We start from the raw sequence: 17,796 nt of genomic DNA, 5'->3' as shown, positions 1-17,796 counted from the left end.
CCAAACAGTGTACTCATGTTGTTATTGCACATGGTCCAGGGTATATGCAGGTTATAGGTATGTGTAAGATCTTGGCAGATGGAATTTAAATGTGGGGAAAAAGGTGACAGGAGAGGAGTTTAATATTATTAAAATGGAGAAAGACTGCAGATAGTTACAGTATTTGAGCATTCTCCTGCACGAATCTCAAAAAAACCTATCAGAGTTCAGCAGTTAATACGAAAGCAACTTTCAAAAGGGAATGGAAAATAAAAGTTGGAGATTTTGTTAAAACTACACGAATCACTGGCCAGGCCACAGTTGGAATATGGTGAAAAAAGGTTAGAGCCCATTAGAGATGGAGGTTCACAACAACCACCACAACAGAAAAAAAGCCCTTTGACCCATTGAGTCTGTGCTGGTCAAAAATCACAATCAAATTATTCTAATCCCATTTTTCACATGAGCCTTGGTATTGCAAATATACATCTAACTATGACTTAAATACGGGAGGGTTTCTGTCTCTATCACCACTCTATGGGTAAAACATATTTTCATCAGATCGCCCCTAAACTTTCTGCCCTTGCGCCATAAATCTATGCCTCTTGATCATTCCTTCCTGCCTATCTTATGCACTTCACAATCTTATTTCCTTATCTAAGCAAGTACAGTCCAGACATGGCTCACTCAACAGATACCAGGTGTGAAGGGTCTGTCTTGAGAGGGGAGGCTGTGGAGGTTGGACCTGTACTCAATGGAACTTAATTAGATGACTTTATTGCAATAGGGAACTTGAAGAGTAGATCTGAAAAAGTTGTGTTGCTGGAGGCAGCATCAGAGCAGGAAAATCAACATTTTGGGCCAGAGCCCTTCATCAACCCTTCCTAATGAAGGGCTCAGGCCTGAAGCATAGATTTTCCTGCTTCCCGGATGCTGCCTGACCTGCTGCGCTTTTCCAGCAACACACTTTCAACTCTGATCTTCAACATCTGCAGACCTCACTGTCTCCTAGATCTGATAAAGACTGGTTCAGAAGGCAAAATAAAAGGGGTTACGACCCATTTAAAACAGAAGAGGAGAAACTTCTTCAGAGGGTAGTAATTCTGTGGCATGTTACTGTACAGTGGCTGAACCAATGAGTCTTATCAAGTCTGAGATAGACATATTCTAAATCAGTAAGGGAGTCAAAACATTAAGAGGATAAAAAGGCAGAAAAGTGGAATTCTGAGGAGAGTGAGGATCATCATCATCTCAGCAACGACTTCACGGATGGAAAGCAGACCTGATGGACTCAATTGCCTACTTCTATTCATCATCAGGTCAGATGCGACCAAAGCAGGATACCCAAATTTATCAACATTAGTTTTCATCTCCACAGATTGCAATCTGCCTGTTTCACTCTGCCAACTTGAAAATCTATAGCTCTGTATTTGCTGTGCTATTACCTTTACAAATATGGTCAGTGCTACCCTACAGAGGTAATATATAGTGGAGCTATATTTCCTTCCAGTTGCACAAGATGAAACTTTTTCTCCCCGCTTCCCCCCCCCCCCCCCCGCAAAGTGTGAGCAAATCACAGAAAATTTAATATGTAATTTAAATCCCAGCGTCTATCATCATGATTATATTTGGTGACAAACCTATGGATTTGTTCAATTCAGTTTCCAATCTGTCACATTAGGATTTCAACTCTTGGTCTGTTATTGGCCCATTTTCTGATATATCTGTCAATACTTAAAAGAATACTTTTTTGGATGGCAAGTTTCAGGAACTTATTTCTATTTATTCCAGTCCACTGTGTCAATGAGACAGAATACATTAACAATCTGAATAACACAGCTTACTGTGCCTCAAGTAAGATACCCAATGCATATTCCATTCAAGTTATTTAGAGAAAGGAATATGGGAGGGACACCCCATCATAAAACACTAGGATCACTGCTCAGAACATCTTTCCTAGGTTATTTCTACACTCAAGATTATCCACAATTGTTTTTTCCCTCTTGGCAAATCACTTTTGAAGAACCATGTCAAATGTCTAATTTTCAAATACAATCTATCATAGATTTGAGAGTCACTATTAGACAAATATGCTTACTCTTTCATAAATTTGTGCTTTTTGATCAACATCTTCAATTTTAGTAATTTAGTTCAATTGTGAATTTATTGGTTTATTGATTTGTTTCACCAAATTGTACAGTAACATGTATGATTTTCCAATTAAGGCACAGATCAGAAGCAGGGAATCCAGCCCCTTTAGGCCTTGTCGATCATTCAATACAATCAGGTCTGATCTCATCTCTGCCTCAACCCCACTTTCCTGCCCACTCTATAACCCTTTAACCGGTTAGACAAATTTTTAAATTAGCAACTCCTGAAATTTACTCAATGTCTCAGCAGCATCCACTACACTCTGGGGTAGTGAATTCCAGATTTACAACCCTTTGAAAAGTAGTAATTTCTCCTCAGCTGTGCTTTAGTTTGGCTACCCCTCATTTTAAATTCATGGCCTCTTATTCTAGTTTGCCCCAAAGTATCCTTTCAACATCTACTTACCAATTGCTTTTACCATCTTATAAATCTCAGCCTTCCTTATTACCTGCTGTCTCCTCATTAATTTTTTTAATTTTATTTTTTTTTTAGTTGACCACACAGAGACCCAGATCCCTCTGCATCAAAGCACTCGGAAAAAGTTTCTCTCCATTTAGATACAAGTTGCCTTTCTATGCTTCTAACCAAAATGGAACACACATTTATCCAAGTTAAACTCCAGCTGTCAAGTTTTTGGCCCATCCACCTAACCTATCCATATCTATTTATAAGTTTCTCATTTCTTTATTGCACTTTTCCACATAGCTAAATTTGCAGATGACCCTAAACTGTCACACCTTCTCCTCCTGCATCCAAATCATGAACTATATAGATTGCAAGTTGTCTGGGCCTGAAAACCAAACCCTGGTGACACCTCATTTGTTACAGCTTGCAAACTAGAAAAGCAGGCGAAAAAAGCAGATACTGTAATTTTACCCAGGCGGATTTGTATTCACAGCAAATTTCAGTGAAATTCAACAGTTCATCTTTCTCCAGCCAAAAGTAAATTTTCAGTAGCAACTGTAAATTTGTGAACCTAAAATTCAATATTTATAATGTCATTTGGAGTATACTGAAGGTTGTCAAAACTTATTCCTATTGCTAAACAATCATTTCTTGAATTAACTTTTAAAAATACATGCAATAGAACTTGTGTTTTATTAGAGATAGAGAAACCGCACAGATTTGTACACTGTAAATACAATATTTTATAAATGTACAATAGCATATTATTGGCAAAGGATAAATATTACAAAAACTTAGACTCTTGGAAGCACAGTTGAAATAAACCCAGGAATGCCATAACAGAATTTCCAAAATACAGTAACTACATGCAAAAGGCATGTGTATAATTGCAATATGTAACAAAACCACATACTCAATGCAGTATCATTTTCTTTTGCTCGTTTTGATGTCAGAAGCACAATAAGCAAGGACTTCCTAAACATTTTGACATTTAATTTCTGCACCAATTTGCATGGAAGAAGTGTTTTTTTTAAAGTTTGAAAAACATGCAAGTTGGACATCCAACTGAATATCATAACTAAGGCTTCTTAAAGAAGTGTAAATTGGGGAAATCAGTACTTATGATAAACCACAATCAATTGCCTTTTAAAAAAACCCAGATTGAACAATGTTAGTAAATCAGAACTTTCCTGATGAAAAAAGTAGATATCCAGTATATTTGATCCACTAGTTCTATTCAGCACATGATTTCTGAATACAATGCACTTAAGACCATACTATCCTGCATGTGTATACATGTACATATCTAATCAATTACTGCCAATACCATTTACAGGATAAAGTGGCTAAAGGGGACAAAATAAAAATCACAAACAGCTTCACATCCAACCCATTTTGAAATTTGGACCCAAAAGGAGTATACCCGAGAAGGATCTATTTGAACTTGAAGACAGAAAATAAAGGGTTAAAAGTCAAGTGCTGTATGAAAACTCACTGCTGCAAACAGAATGCTGCACAAGCAATTCTGATGACATAGGAAGTGGCACTAACTATCACCTGCTTTGCGAGGCACCTGGAACAGTGAGGTTTTTCTATAGAACTAGTCACGTGACTATCAGGAAGGGGGTGGAACACAAAAATACACAAAATCTCAGCACTTGTCTGTAATTAGCAAGCAGCTTGGAAATCCCTTTGGTGTCCAGCTTCTCCCAAAAGCTTGTCAATAAAGCAGTGTCTGATTTACTATTAAATTCATAACTGGTTTCTTTTTTAAACCTACAACAAACAATGCTGGGGAGATGACAAATTTTAGGAAGCGTAACCAAAAGACAAAGTGAGCAAAAGCCATGAATCTGAAACAATTTTACAAATGTGCATGTATTTTTAAAAACAAGCCAATAAAGCCAGCCACAGCATATAGAGGAAGACATATCCTCCATTCAACAGCAGTACATTGACTTTCCTTAAAATCTGGCAGATAAATCAGTAGATTTTTGCTTCATAAAAGTTTGATACCAAAATTCAGTAGCAATCTTTTCACAAGCAGCAACTTAAGCAAAGACAGCACCCAGTACAATAGGGTTAATTGTTGGACTTGAGTATTTCACATTAGCGGAATACTTGACTAAAAGACAAAAATTCTCTTACATCCTTACTATAAATGAAAGCTAGGGATCCATATGCTTATTTGATGTTCTATGAGAAGAGCACCAAGGAACTGCTCAATGTGTTTACACTAAAGTTCATGGGAAGTAGAGTCAGGCATTTGCTGATGGTCAGAAGATAAAACCATTATTCATCGATCCTTGAACTTTACTCCAGAAGAAAAAAGAAAACCGGAGAATGTGGCTTTGTCAAAACACCCCATGTTGCCCATACATTTGTTTAAAAGAATACATTAAAAAATTTCATTTGACATAGTAACCAAAGGAAATCTTAACTCTCAATCTGCATGATTTACAATAATGCCTAAATGTGAGAATACAACTGGTGTGTGGGATTTTGAAATTGTCTTACATTCTAGTCAAAAGACCAAATTATTTGGATCACATGAATATAAGAATAACCATTTAACTGGAAATTGCTTAAATCATACATGGCTGGGCAAACAAAGGACGCAAGCATACCTCGTCATTCCGATTCAGTGAATTGACCTCAAAATTATGTGCTTCAATCTGCACCACCAGCTCCCTGAAAAACTAAACAGCATCACCCAAGTAACAGTGCCTGGACTACTTTCTTACAGTCCTAAAGAATTGTGTCAGCAGTTAGTTCAGACACCCTGCTCACAAGATCAAATGAGCCAAATGTTGCAATGTCAAAACAAAAAGAAAAAAAGCAATGCAATGTATTAAAAAAAACTTTTGGTGAACGTTTCCCAGTACATAGATTGCACACATCCCCACTATAGTGTTGGGCTAACCCAACAATATCACTCAAAACATTAATAGCATGAATCATAGAAAAAAAAGAGATACTTGGTTTAATTAGTCTGTATCTTCCACAGGTTCTTTACCTTCCAAATATTCAGATATTTAAATTAGTAGTTCTGCAAAAACAAGAACTAATTTCATTCGACCCCCTCCATCCAACTACAAAATAAATTCCCTTAGGATTTACTTGAAAAGTGCAGAATACTGCTTGTTCAAATTTCTGGTTCTTCCCTCTGTTGTCTGAACATCCAGAGAAACTCTCCACCTCTAGATTCCCAATGGGAACATTAAATTTATGGATAATCTGTAGCTAAATTGAAAAACGATCCTCTTTGGAATTTAAAAATAAATGGCTTAAAGTGGTGCAAGAGGTTGAAGTTGCCATGAATCTCAATTTTAATATTAAATATTGAAGAGTCAAATTGTACTATCCATATTAATGTATTCATGGAAGCTGGGAGCCAATGACTCCCATTGACGACTCAAGTATAAACTTATTTGCTTTTCCCCTTTTGATGGGAGATGTGCATTGTTTCTTAATTGCACTTTAATTAGATTGTGGATGGAGTTGAGCAATTTAAACAAGAGATTTCAGTTCAATGTTTGGTGCATTATTTGGGGACATTCCTTTTAGATGATCGACTTTTCAGTTTTTTTGAAAATACATGGATAGCATATTCTTACAGGTTGTAGATTTGTTAAACTTTCAGTAGCTGCACTGTGACGTGAGTAGTTACAATTTTTCACACAAGTGTCAATCAGTGTTTGGATAGCATATCAGCAAGAGGTGGTAAGACTAACATTTGAACATGAGGCAGCTTAAAATCCACTCAGTAAAGCTCACATAAAAACAACTTACTGTATTTCTGGGATTTACTACATACTTTCAATATCTCATAGCATTGATTCACTAGAGCAAGTTTTGACAAGACTTGAGAAAAAAAACCAAAAATTTAGTCACACAAAAAAACGTGAATACTAGACAAGCAATACTTAGTGTCATAGTCTTCGATACAACCACAATGGAAGAGATTGTATAGAGCATTTTTTTTAAAAAAGTAAAGTATAAGGCCTAGAAATCTTGAATTAAAATAAAAATGCACAAAGCAAAGCAGAAAAGGACAGGTGACGTGTAGAAAACAGCTACACATACACAGTTAAAGGCAGAAAAGCGTCAGCATACTAAGTTACAGCATTTTAACATGAATGCATTTTAACTGGTGGATGCATAGTTATTTTCATATTTTGCTTAAGTACTTAGGTGTGCACGCAAATGCAGTTATATAGAAAATACTTAAATATACAATTCACAGTTCTTCACACGATGGAGTATGGTTCAGTTTTTCTTTGCCAATGTTATAACCTCTTACTTTATACAGTCACCATACAAGCCACAAAATGGATCAACTGCTACCAACAAGTCACAGCAAAGTTACAAATGACTGAACAAAATAGGAACCCCTCCCAACAGGACACGGTAAAGTCTCTAAACTGTGTCCAGAAAGTCCTGAAAATACTTTCATACGCGGCAACATTTGGCTCGACACTGGAGTGCTTTTTGTAATATTTGCAACATTGACCTACCCAAAGATGACTGAACAGGTAAATACTAAACCATGATTCAGAAGCTGCAAAATATAAGGCAATAAAGCAAACTATATTTATAAAAACATCTGTTCTTTTCAAGTGAAAAACAAACTACCCTGGATTTTAAAAAGGGCTAACCCCAGTTATTCACTACAGTGCTAAATGTGGATAAAATAAAATCCCAGCTTCCTGATAAAAAAAAGTGGACAACTTGAATTTCTATACAACTCCTTGCATTCAAGGTGACACCTTAGAGTATTTCAACACAATAAGTGCAGAAGAGAAGTGATGGGACCTCATGCCTTGAAAGATAATGATAATTCAGGCAATATATTACCTTTAGAGTTCAGATTTACTGCTTCTGAAACAAAAAGTTAGTGATAGAAAGATGCCGAGGAATGCAACAGTATACAATGACCTCAGGTTACAACAAGATGCTTTTTAAAAAAAGGAAAGAGAAATGCTTTCATTCTCAGATCATATTTTAGTGATAACATTTTTATGGAATACATGTTTCCTAATTAAAGTTTGATTTTCTCCCCTCTATATAGTGGAAAGAAGTATTTTACTATGCAAAAGCTTTTTGTTACATCATTTTGTCTACCTGCCTAACTTAGGTATCAAGACTTCAAAACTGTCTACATTCCAGTCTTTGTCTTCCTCGGAGACAAGATAATCACTACTCAGTATCACTCAGCTAGCTTTCTCTTTGATGGTGGAATCAAGTGCTGAGGAATTTCACTGGGTAGCTCATGACCTTCCAGTTTAACCTTAATTAAGTGATTAGCCAATGCAAACTCCTCATCATCCAACATGCCATCCTTATCTATGTCTGCCAGCTTCCAAATCTTTCCCAGCACAGTGTTTGGAAGCTTGGATTTTACCATCTCCTTCTTTGCATTCGCTCCAGTGACTTTCCCATTGATGGGAGAGAGGGTGTAGAAAATCTCATCATAGCTTGGCTTATCTCGGATCACAACCCATTCCAGGTCATCAATGCCCTCGCCAGCTCCTTCACCATATCCATGCCCAAATGGGCCATTTATTGTGCCTTCAAAGGCCCCACCTTTCACAATCTGGACAGGCCGCTGGGTTTCCTCCTGACGTACTAGGGTCATGAGCTGAGCAATGTCATTTCCCAACATGTCATCGACTGTCTCCAAAAGTTTAAGCTTTAGTGGCTGAAACTTTGCAAAATCCTGCACCTGCAGTAGATCCTGAAATCAAAAAAAGGACGTAATTAACTAGAGCATGGTGAGGACTCCCTGCTCATGCGAGTACAGCAACTTGGATTTGCACCAAAAGGATGCATATCAAGGGAACTACAAATCAGTTGTGAAATTAAAATCTTAAACCATGTACTATGATCTGTAACAGCATAAGACTCTTGATTGCAGTGTTTCTCACAAATACTATGAAATTTTGAACCATAGCTCAATTCAATTATTGCAAAAATACTCCTATGCCTTTATCACTTCTATGGACTTTGCTGACCTGATTCCCATCGCACTCCTAACAAACTTTGGCTCATTCAAGTCCCTGTATTCTATAAACTTACTCTTGATTCAATAGAGGAATGTTCAGCTTTGTACTAATGCACAAGGTTTTTCCAACATGTACATTTTCTGCAGCCTATTCTATTCTAGGATTCTACAAACCTAATTGCCAGAAACCAATTTTATTGATTGGCAATAAAGTACAGGCAGTGGGAGGGTGCCTTTGCCCGAGGAAGGCAGCGGAGTGGGTAATATCTAAGAATTTAGCACATATGGGGAAAAGAGGTGTTTCTAGTAAGCTTTACTGCAAGAAAAAAGTGCACTGAGTAAGGGGTTCAAAGAAAGTGGAGTACATTTTACAATTTCAGCATTTAATTCCCAATTTTGTGCAGATTAAAATCAGAAACTGGTTATGTTCAGAAAACAATTATATCACTTCATTATAAAGATTACTGGCAATGCTAAAACAATGTGGGCGGCACGGTGGCACAGTGGGTGGGCGGCAGAGTTTGCACATTCTCCCCGTGACTGCGTGGGTTTCCTCCGGGTGCTCCGGTTTCCTCCCACAATCCAAAAAAGTGCAGGTTAGGTGAATTGGCCCACGCTAAATGCCCGTAGTGGTAGGTAAGGGGTAAATGTAGGAGAATGGGTCTGGGTGGGTTACGCTTCGGCGGGTCGATGTGGACTTATTGGGCCAAAGGGCCTGTTTCCACACTGTAGATAATCTAATTCAAAATCTAATTCGAATTCAATTTGGGAGGCGTCGGTTGTATTAACTATAATTAGCACATACTAGATAAGGCAGGGCAGGTGATATGCTGCAACTGTCGAAATTGGGAACTTTTGGATGCCTGTGAGATCCAGGATGTGGAGGTGCCAGTGTTGGATGAAGTCAGAAGTCACAGAACACCAAGTCATAGTCCAACAAGTTTATTGGAAAGGTGACATTAGGTGATGAGGGAGCAATGCTCCATAAGCTTGCAATTTCAAAATCAACCAGCAGGAACTTCAGCTCAGTTATGGAGTTGGGTTAACCTGCAGATACTGCAGCAGTCCAGGGATAGATTGGTTAGCTGGACACATTACTCCAAAAGACAGTGACATTCCTTAGGATAAGATCTTCTAATTCAGTCATGAGGGACAGGAGGCTGTGACTTCAAGTGAAGCAGGCAAGGGGATGCCGGACAGGAGCATCATTCTTTGCTATTGCCCAACACATTTGACATTTTCTTGACTTGTATGGATGAGCTAATTGGCCATGGCACTGACATACAGGAAGCAATTCAAGAGGGGGGAATAAGATGAAATGTAGCGGTAGGAGGAGAAACATGAGAGTAATCAGATCAGCCATGATCTAATTGAATGGCAGAAAAAGTCAAGCAGGCAGAGTGGCCAGCTTTGGCTCCTAATTCATATGTTTGTATGCTGATGTACAGGTTGTTCTGCTATAATGGATGTTTCATTAATGCAAATTCATGGTAGTGCGATTAACAAATTAGGAACACTTTCTAAAGCGTAAACGTTTAAAACGTATTGGCTGTAATGCAATTACATCGCCAACACTAAGTGCTGATTCACTTTTTCTGATTTTTCTGAATCACGTTATGGAAGAACTACCTGCACGTGTAACATGCAAGAAAAAAAGGCGATTGAATTAACTAGATGGATATTGATTAAATATCCAAAAATTACACCATTGCCACATTTTCATTTGTGCATTCTTGTTAAAAATAATATACTAAAACAAGTTTAAGACAGTAGTGCTAATCTTGCATTAGTGGCAATTTTGGATTTTAAAAAGAAAACAATGAACATAAAAATGAACATCTCAAGACTTTTTATCTTTGATAAATGCTTTTTCTTCAATAAACAGATAGTACACTTGACTATTGACTGTTACATGGATAATGCTTTCCAAGAGTACAAACTATATAAACTGTCAAAAGTGTATGTACTCTGACATTTCAGTACAAAAGATGCAATAAATTTGTATCACATTGTATTGTGCCAAATAACAATATTAAAGAATGTTAAAATAAACTTTGCTACCTGCATTTTCTTAGTGTTAGGAAAATCCCCAGGGGATATCTGATGTTCTCGTTCAATCCGGGCATAAATATCTCCGAGGCTGTTGATTAGTTCTTTTTTCTTGCTGTCTTTGCCAAACACAGCTGGCATCTCTTTTCGTAAGGCACTGATAATGTAGGCATGAACCTGGGAACAGGAAAACAAAACACAGGCAAATGAATTATATTTCAATTATACAAGTACTCAAAACCACATTTGACAACAGAAGACAGAATATTTCTAATTTTTGGCACGATTCAAGTATCATAGTAGCGTCCAGAGGTCATGAGTTCAATACCAATCAATCAATCGCAAAACAAAAATACAGGTTTGCACTCTGCAAGAATCTTCTCACCTATCATTTGAGGACTACAACAAACACAGAAGTTAGTATTGAAAACTTAATCTGTTGGCTAATGTACTCAGGATGGGAATCCAACTCCTACCCAGTCTGGTCTGCACATTACTCCAGCTCTCAACTAAGTGCATGCCTCAAAGACCTTCTGAAACGAGTGTCTCATTTTAACCATAATAAAGTTTAAAAAAGATTAAAAAGAAAATTAGTCAGAAAGATCTAATGGTAATGATCCAGCAAAATCATGCCTATCATAACACATATCTGTTTCCTTTAAGTGGAGGATTTTCCACATGGTAATGGGTCTGTTCAATTTCATGTATTTCTGCTCTCACTCCTTAAATCCATGATGGGTATCCACCCCACCAGCTTCCACAAATCATCGTCTCTTCCTGCTCCATTCCCACAGTCACCAGCATGATTATGTTCTTTTTATGTTGCTCTATCAGGATTCCAAAAGACAACACCAGTGATAGCCTGGCACACTCCTAATCAATCCCTAATTCTTCCCTCTTATTTAAGGCAGTTTTTCATGCAAGTATGAAAAATTGATTGGGGGATCATTGACACACTTGTTTTAATTTTCCAAAGCTCCCTCAATTTAGGGACACTCTCTAAATGGTCTCAATATCTCAGCTTTACATTGCAATGCTTTCCAGGGTCATGCCTTTTTATTCATTGGCACCTCAGCCAAAGTTTTAAAAAAAGATTCTCTGTAGCTTGGAGGTTGCCATGACTTCTACAACTTACTAGCAAAAGTTAGTCCTCACATTTTGTTCAAAGCCTTGCCTGCACGTGATGGTTTTCCAGTGAACGATTAGGAAGAGGAGGGTTTACAATGGGCATTGGGGAAAAGAGTAACAATTACTTCGTGTGAAGGAGCAAGATGCAATGCAGCTAGGAACGGCTGTGCCGAGAGGCCCGATGGCCAAACACCAATTAAAGCAATAACTTCCGAGCATTTCAAGTACTTTTTGCACCATTAAGTCACCATCCTTTATTTGGAGGTGGGTCTGTGTGTATAGCAAATGGCCGAGCGGCATAATTGTTGAATTGTTAATTCCGAGACCAAATTTAATGTTCTGGGACCGGGTTTCAAATCCCACCATGGTAGACAGAGTCAGAGTCAGAGATATACAGGATAGAAACAGACCATTTGGTCCTACCTGTCCATATCGACCAGATATCAGAACCCAGTTTAGTCCCACCTGCCAGCACCAAGCCCATATCCCTCCAAACCCTTCCTAGTCATATACCCATTTAAACTCCTTTTAAATGTTGTAATTGTACCAGCCTCCACCACTTCCTCTGGCAGCTCATTCCATACACTTACCACCCTCTGTTTTAAAAAGTTGCCCCCGAGGTCTCTTTTATACCTTTCCCCTCTCACCCTAAACCTATGCCCTCTAGTTCTGGACTCTCCCTCTTCGCTGTCCACTACACCTCCAATTTTGATGTCATCTGCAAACTTACTAACTATACCTCTTATGCTCGCATCCAAATCATTTATGTAGATGACAAAAAGTAGAGGACCCAGCACCGATCCTTGTGGCACTCCACTGGTCACAGGCCTCCAGTCTGAAAAACAAGCCTCCACTACAACCACCTGGTCTTCTACCTTTGAGCCAGTTCTGTATTCAAATGGCTAGTTGTCCCTGTATTCTATGAGATCTAACCTTGCTCACCAGTCTCCCATGGGGAACCTTATTGAACGCCTTACTGAAGTCCATATAGATCACATCTACCATGCTGCCTTCATCAATCCTCTTTGAAGTAACAAAAAAAATATTCAATCAAGTTTGAGAGACATGATTTCCCACGCACAAAGCCATGTTGAATATCCCTGATCAGTCTTTAGATGGTGAAATTTGAATTTCAAATCAACAAATCTGGAATTAAGAGTCAAATGACGACCATGAAACCATCATCCATTGTCAGAAAAAAAACCTACCTGGTTCACCAATGCCCTTTAGGGAAGGGAAATGCCATCCTTCTCTGGTCTGGCCTATATAGGACTTCAGACCCACTAATGAGTAACTTTTAACTGCTCTGAGCAATTAGGGATGGGCTATAAATAGTTGCCCAGCCAGCGATGCCCTCATCCGGTGAATGAATATATTAAAAAATGGAATGGAACCCTTACAATAAGCAGGATGTGCTAGAGTACAGTCAAGCAAACAGAGTTGGTGGCTTTGTAGTGGATATTGGTGGATAGCACTCCCAGAAATGGAAAGAGTGAAGTCAAGAGACAAAATAAATCAGATGGAACCAGGAGAGAGCAAGAGCAAAAACAAAAGCTATGTTTTTCATTTCTGGACAAAAGCATCATTATATTAGTGGAGGGGGCATGGTCAGAATACTGCAGAGTGGGCATCAAGTGTCTGTGGACTGTTCCACATAACCCATCAACTACAGCATAACTGGGATCCATGTGAGCAATTGACTTAGAGGGCGATTAACAAAAACAAGTGTTATTGGAACCTTGGGGTCATGCTTGTGACCACAGACTTACAGCAAAGTGTTGTGTGATTTGCACAATTAAGAATAAAGCATTACAAATTAATACAAAAGCATAGCAGAATTCTGACTGATATTACTTCCCTTACTACAAGTGATGAATGATAAACTCCGACTCTTTTCATATTTACAATGTTCCAGGAAGTAATATGCATCCCAAAGGAAACTGCGTCTGCTGGGAGGTTTGACATTAAGCTTACTGATCAAATTAGCAACTAGCTGTACTTCAATGAAAGCTTGTCCAAGAACAACAAGCTAGGTGTTACATACTCTTAACACCTGACCGGATATGGGCAGGTTTCATAGCCAAATTTTAGACAAAACATCAATTGCAACCTGGTCATTATTTCTAACAGTGTAATCAATATTTTTCAAAGGGTCAGCAAATTTTTTTTTTAAACCAACAGGTAGGCAATTTGATAAAGCACACAAAATGGCCATGTCCCATTCTTTACAATGCATACAAAAGCTTAAAAAAAAAATCAAGGTTTGTGGCAAGCTTGATCTCTTCAAACGCCCAGAAGCACCAACTCGAAGTTGGCTTTGTGCATATTGGTAACCTTCCTTTATTTATGCTTCCGTAAGTCAGAGCTGTACAATATGGAAACACACCCTTCAGTCCAAACGTTTGCAAAAAAAAAATGCACCACAGATCACCCCTATGATTTCCCCACTGGACCTCAGCACACTGGCACTTGAAGGCATTTATCAGTTTATGCCTTCCCTGAATTTAGAGCTGGAGAATAAATAGTACTACAATATAGATCAAATTAAGTTATCACTTGGTATCAAACTAGAGATCCTTATATAGAAAAGTGAAATACTGTGGATACTGGAAACTGGCAATAAAAGCAACATCTGGAGAAACTTAATTCTAGCAGGGTTGGGGAAGGGGTGTGGACAGGTGGTGGTAGGGGATATGCAAGACAGGGAGTTGAGTAGACAGTCTGAAAGTGAATCAGAACTCAAGAGCGCTTGTTAAATGCATTATATTTAAAAATGCTGTTGACAGATGGGAAAGATACATCACCTCCAAGGTTACCATTCTGCAGGGACCATTCCATTTATGACATCCTGATTCATACCGGTCACTCTCAGCATTTCCTCTGCACCACAGCACATTCCCAGGTAATGACATGGTCTAACACTTACTCTTTCCCCTCCTACCTCCTTACTACCCAAGACCCCACACATACCTCCCAGGTGAGACAGTGTTTTATAAGTATGTTTAAATTGGTTTACTGTATTCACTGTTCACAATGTAGTCTCCTATAACATGGCAAGGTCAAATGCAGACTGGCTGAATACTTTGCTTGTAAGAATGGTCCCAACCTTCCAATTGCTTGCAACAAAATAAACTTGCTCCCATGCTAACAACTCTATCCGGGGCCGGTGTTCCTGCGAAGCTCAATGCAAACTGGAGAAACACCACCTCATTTCCCACCTGAAGACTTTACATCCTCAAGGACTTCAGAGTTCCACAACTTAATTGTATGACCTCTCTTCTCCATTTTGATTAGCTACTTCATCCTGTTTGCTTTCCTCAGTATAGCAGACCCATTTTTTCCTCATGTACCACCATTAGAGCTCCCTTTCAAACTACAGTTTTGTTTAGGACATCTGCACTTCCTCCCATTTTTGAAAACATCCACTATTTTCCAATCCTTTTCAGTTCTGAAGAAGTCATATTGAATTCTAAAAGTCAACTCCTGCTTTTCTTCACTGATGCTGCCAGATTGGTGGAGTTTCTTCAGCATTTGCTTTTATTCCAAGATTCTCATGTTCTATAGGATTCTATCAGACAGTGGGACATTTGGACACTGGAAGAGTGAGAAGAGAATCATTTTGGAAGGTCGAATTGGAATACAGGGTTAAAGGCATGATTCTTGGCAGTGTGGACTAACATGATTCTTGGGGATCCATGTTCAAGTTAATACGAGTCATTAAGGCATATGGTGCATTGGCTTTCATTAGCAGGGGGATTATGCTGCAGCTCTATAAAATCCTGTTTAAACCACACTTGGAATACAGTGTTCAGTTATGGTCGCCTCATTATAGGCAGGATGTGGAAGCTTCAGCAAGGGTGCAGAGGAAATTTACCAGAATGCTGCCTGGACTGGAGGGCATGTCTTATGAAATAAAGCTGAGGGAGCTAGGGCTTTTCTCACTGGAGAAAAGAAGGAGTGGTGATTTGATAGAGGTGTAAAAGATGGGAGGCATAGATGGAGTGAATAGTCTTATTCCCAGGACAGAAATGGCTATCACAATGATTGGAGGAAGGTTTATAGGAGATGTCAGAGTTAGGTTCTTTACACAGACTGGCTGGTGTGTGGAATGCACTGCCAGAGGTGGTGGTAAGAGAGTCAGATACATTAGGGACATTTAAGCAACTCTTGGATAGGTACATGGAAGATAGTACAAAGGGTATGTAGATTAGTTTGGTCTCAGTAGGATAAGAGGTTGGCACAATATTGAGGGCCGAAGGGCCTGTGCTGTTCTATGTGCCATTATGCACTAATCTTTTGTTTTGAAAAAAACTAGCGAAAATAAATGAACATGCTTTTAGGCAGAATTAAAACACTAAGTATATTTAATATTTAATTAAATGGTTTTTAAAAAAGATGCCTAAAAATGGAAAAGGGCAACTGGGGACCACAGGTATGGTGGATGATTATTAGAAAGTCAGATTAGCTGTCTTGGAAGCACACATCAAGCATAAACTTTCTGGATCTTAATTTAAGTTTCAAGGGACTGTTTTGGGATTTGCAGGAATGTAGACTTGAGGCTACAACTGTGTTAGCTGAGATCTAGGCAAACAGTACTGGCTAGTATGCTAAATGGCCTACTTCTGTTCTTAATTCATAAGCATGTATTAGCTCTATTACCAACACAAGAGAGCGTACTAATCCAAAGCTACATAATATTAAAATGATTAAAAAAATAAAAATTATTTTGGTCAGAGGCAACAGTGAAGCATCATTCATTTCAAGAACAAAATAACAAAGAAAATTACAGCACAGGAAAGGCCATTTGACCCGCCCAGACTGCACCAGATTCTCTATCTAAACCTGTCTCCTATTTTCTAAGGAGGTGTATCCCTACCCATTCACATAACTGTCCAAATACATCTTAAATGAAGCTATTGTACCAATCTTGACCACCTCCACTGGCAATGCATTCCAGCACCCACCACTCTCTGCGTAAAGAAATTTCCATGCTATTTCCCTTAAACACTTCCTCTCATCTTGAACTCATGAATCCTAGTAATAGAGTCCCCCACTCTTGGGGACAAAAAGCTTCTTGCTATCCACCCTGCCTATACCTCATTATTTTGTAGACCTCAGTCAGGTCCCCCCTCAACCGCCTCCTTTCTAATGAAAAGAATTTTAACCTACTCAACCCAACACCCTCCATTATCAGGCAACATCCTGATGAACCTGCTCTGCACCCTATCCAAAGCATCCATATCCTTTTGGTAATGTGGTGACCAGAACTGTACGCAGCATTCCAAATGTGGCTGAACCAAAGTCTTATACAGTGTAAGATGACCTGCCAACTCTTGTACTTAATACCCTGTTCGATGAAGGAAAGCATGCCATATGCCTTCTTGACTATTCTGTCAACCTGCATTACCACCTTCAGGGTACAATGGACCAGAACACCCAGATCTCTCTGTACATCAATTTTCCCCAGGACCTTTCCTTTACTGTATAGTTTGCTCTTAGTCATAGAGATGTACAGCATGGAAACAGACCCTTCGGTCCAACCCGCCCATGCCGACCAGATATCCCAACCCAATCTAGTCCCACCTGCCAGCACCTGGCCCATATCACTCCAAACCCTTCCTATTCATATACCCATCCAAATACCTTTACACTGTTGCAATTGTACCAGCCTCCACCACTTTCTCTGGCAGCTCATTCCATACACGTACCACCCTCTGCGTGAAAAAGTTGCCCCTTAGGTCTCATCTTTCTCCTCTCACCCTAAACCTATACCCTCTAGTTCTGGACTCCCTGAACCCAGGGAAAAGACTTGGTCTATTTACCCTATCCATGCCCCTCAATTTTGTAAACCTCTATAAGGTCACCCCTCAGCCTCCGACGCTCCAGGGAAAACAGCCCCAGCCTGTTCAGCCTCTTCTCATAGCTCGAATCCTCCAACCATGGCAACATCTTTGTAAATCTTTACTCAACCCTTTCAAGTTTCACAACATCTTTCCGATAGGAAGGAGACCAGAAATGCACGCAATATTCCAACAGTGGCCTAACCAACATCCTGTACAGCCGCAACATGACCTCCCAAC

At 39.0% G+C, this 17,796-nt stretch overlaps 1 protein-coding gene across 2 annotated transcripts in view; it reads right to left on the bottom strand.

Annotated features, from left to right (window-relative positions):
• Positions 1 to 3,209: 3,209 nt before the first annotated feature.
• Positions 3,210 to 17,796, bottom strand: part of LOC122548512 (EH domain-containing protein 3) — a 74,366-nt gene continuing 59,779 nt past the window's right edge. For both annotated transcript variants that reach the window (XM_043687254.1, XM_043687255.1), the window contains 2 exons: positions 10,601 to 10,765; positions 3,210 to 8,272 (listed from right to left, as the gene is read on the bottom strand). In XM_043687254.1, coding sequence (XP_043543189.1) covers positions 7,745 to 8,272; positions 10,601 to 10,765 — 693 coding nt within the window. In that variant the 3' untranslated portion in view covers positions 3,210 to 7,744. The remainder of the gene's footprint in view (positions 8,273 to 10,600; positions 10,766 to 17,796) is intronic.

Source organism: Chiloscyllium plagiosum, chromosome 3, assembly GCF_004010195.1.
Source record: "Chiloscyllium plagiosum isolate BGI_BamShark_2017 chromosome 3, ASM401019v2, whole genome shotgun sequence".
Taxonomy (NCBI): Eukaryota; Metazoa; Chordata; class Chondrichthyes; order Orectolobiformes; family Hemiscylliidae; genus Chiloscyllium; species Chiloscyllium plagiosum.
Note: the sequence above shows the minus strand (reverse complement) of the source record. Positions and strands in the feature narration are given on the sequence as shown.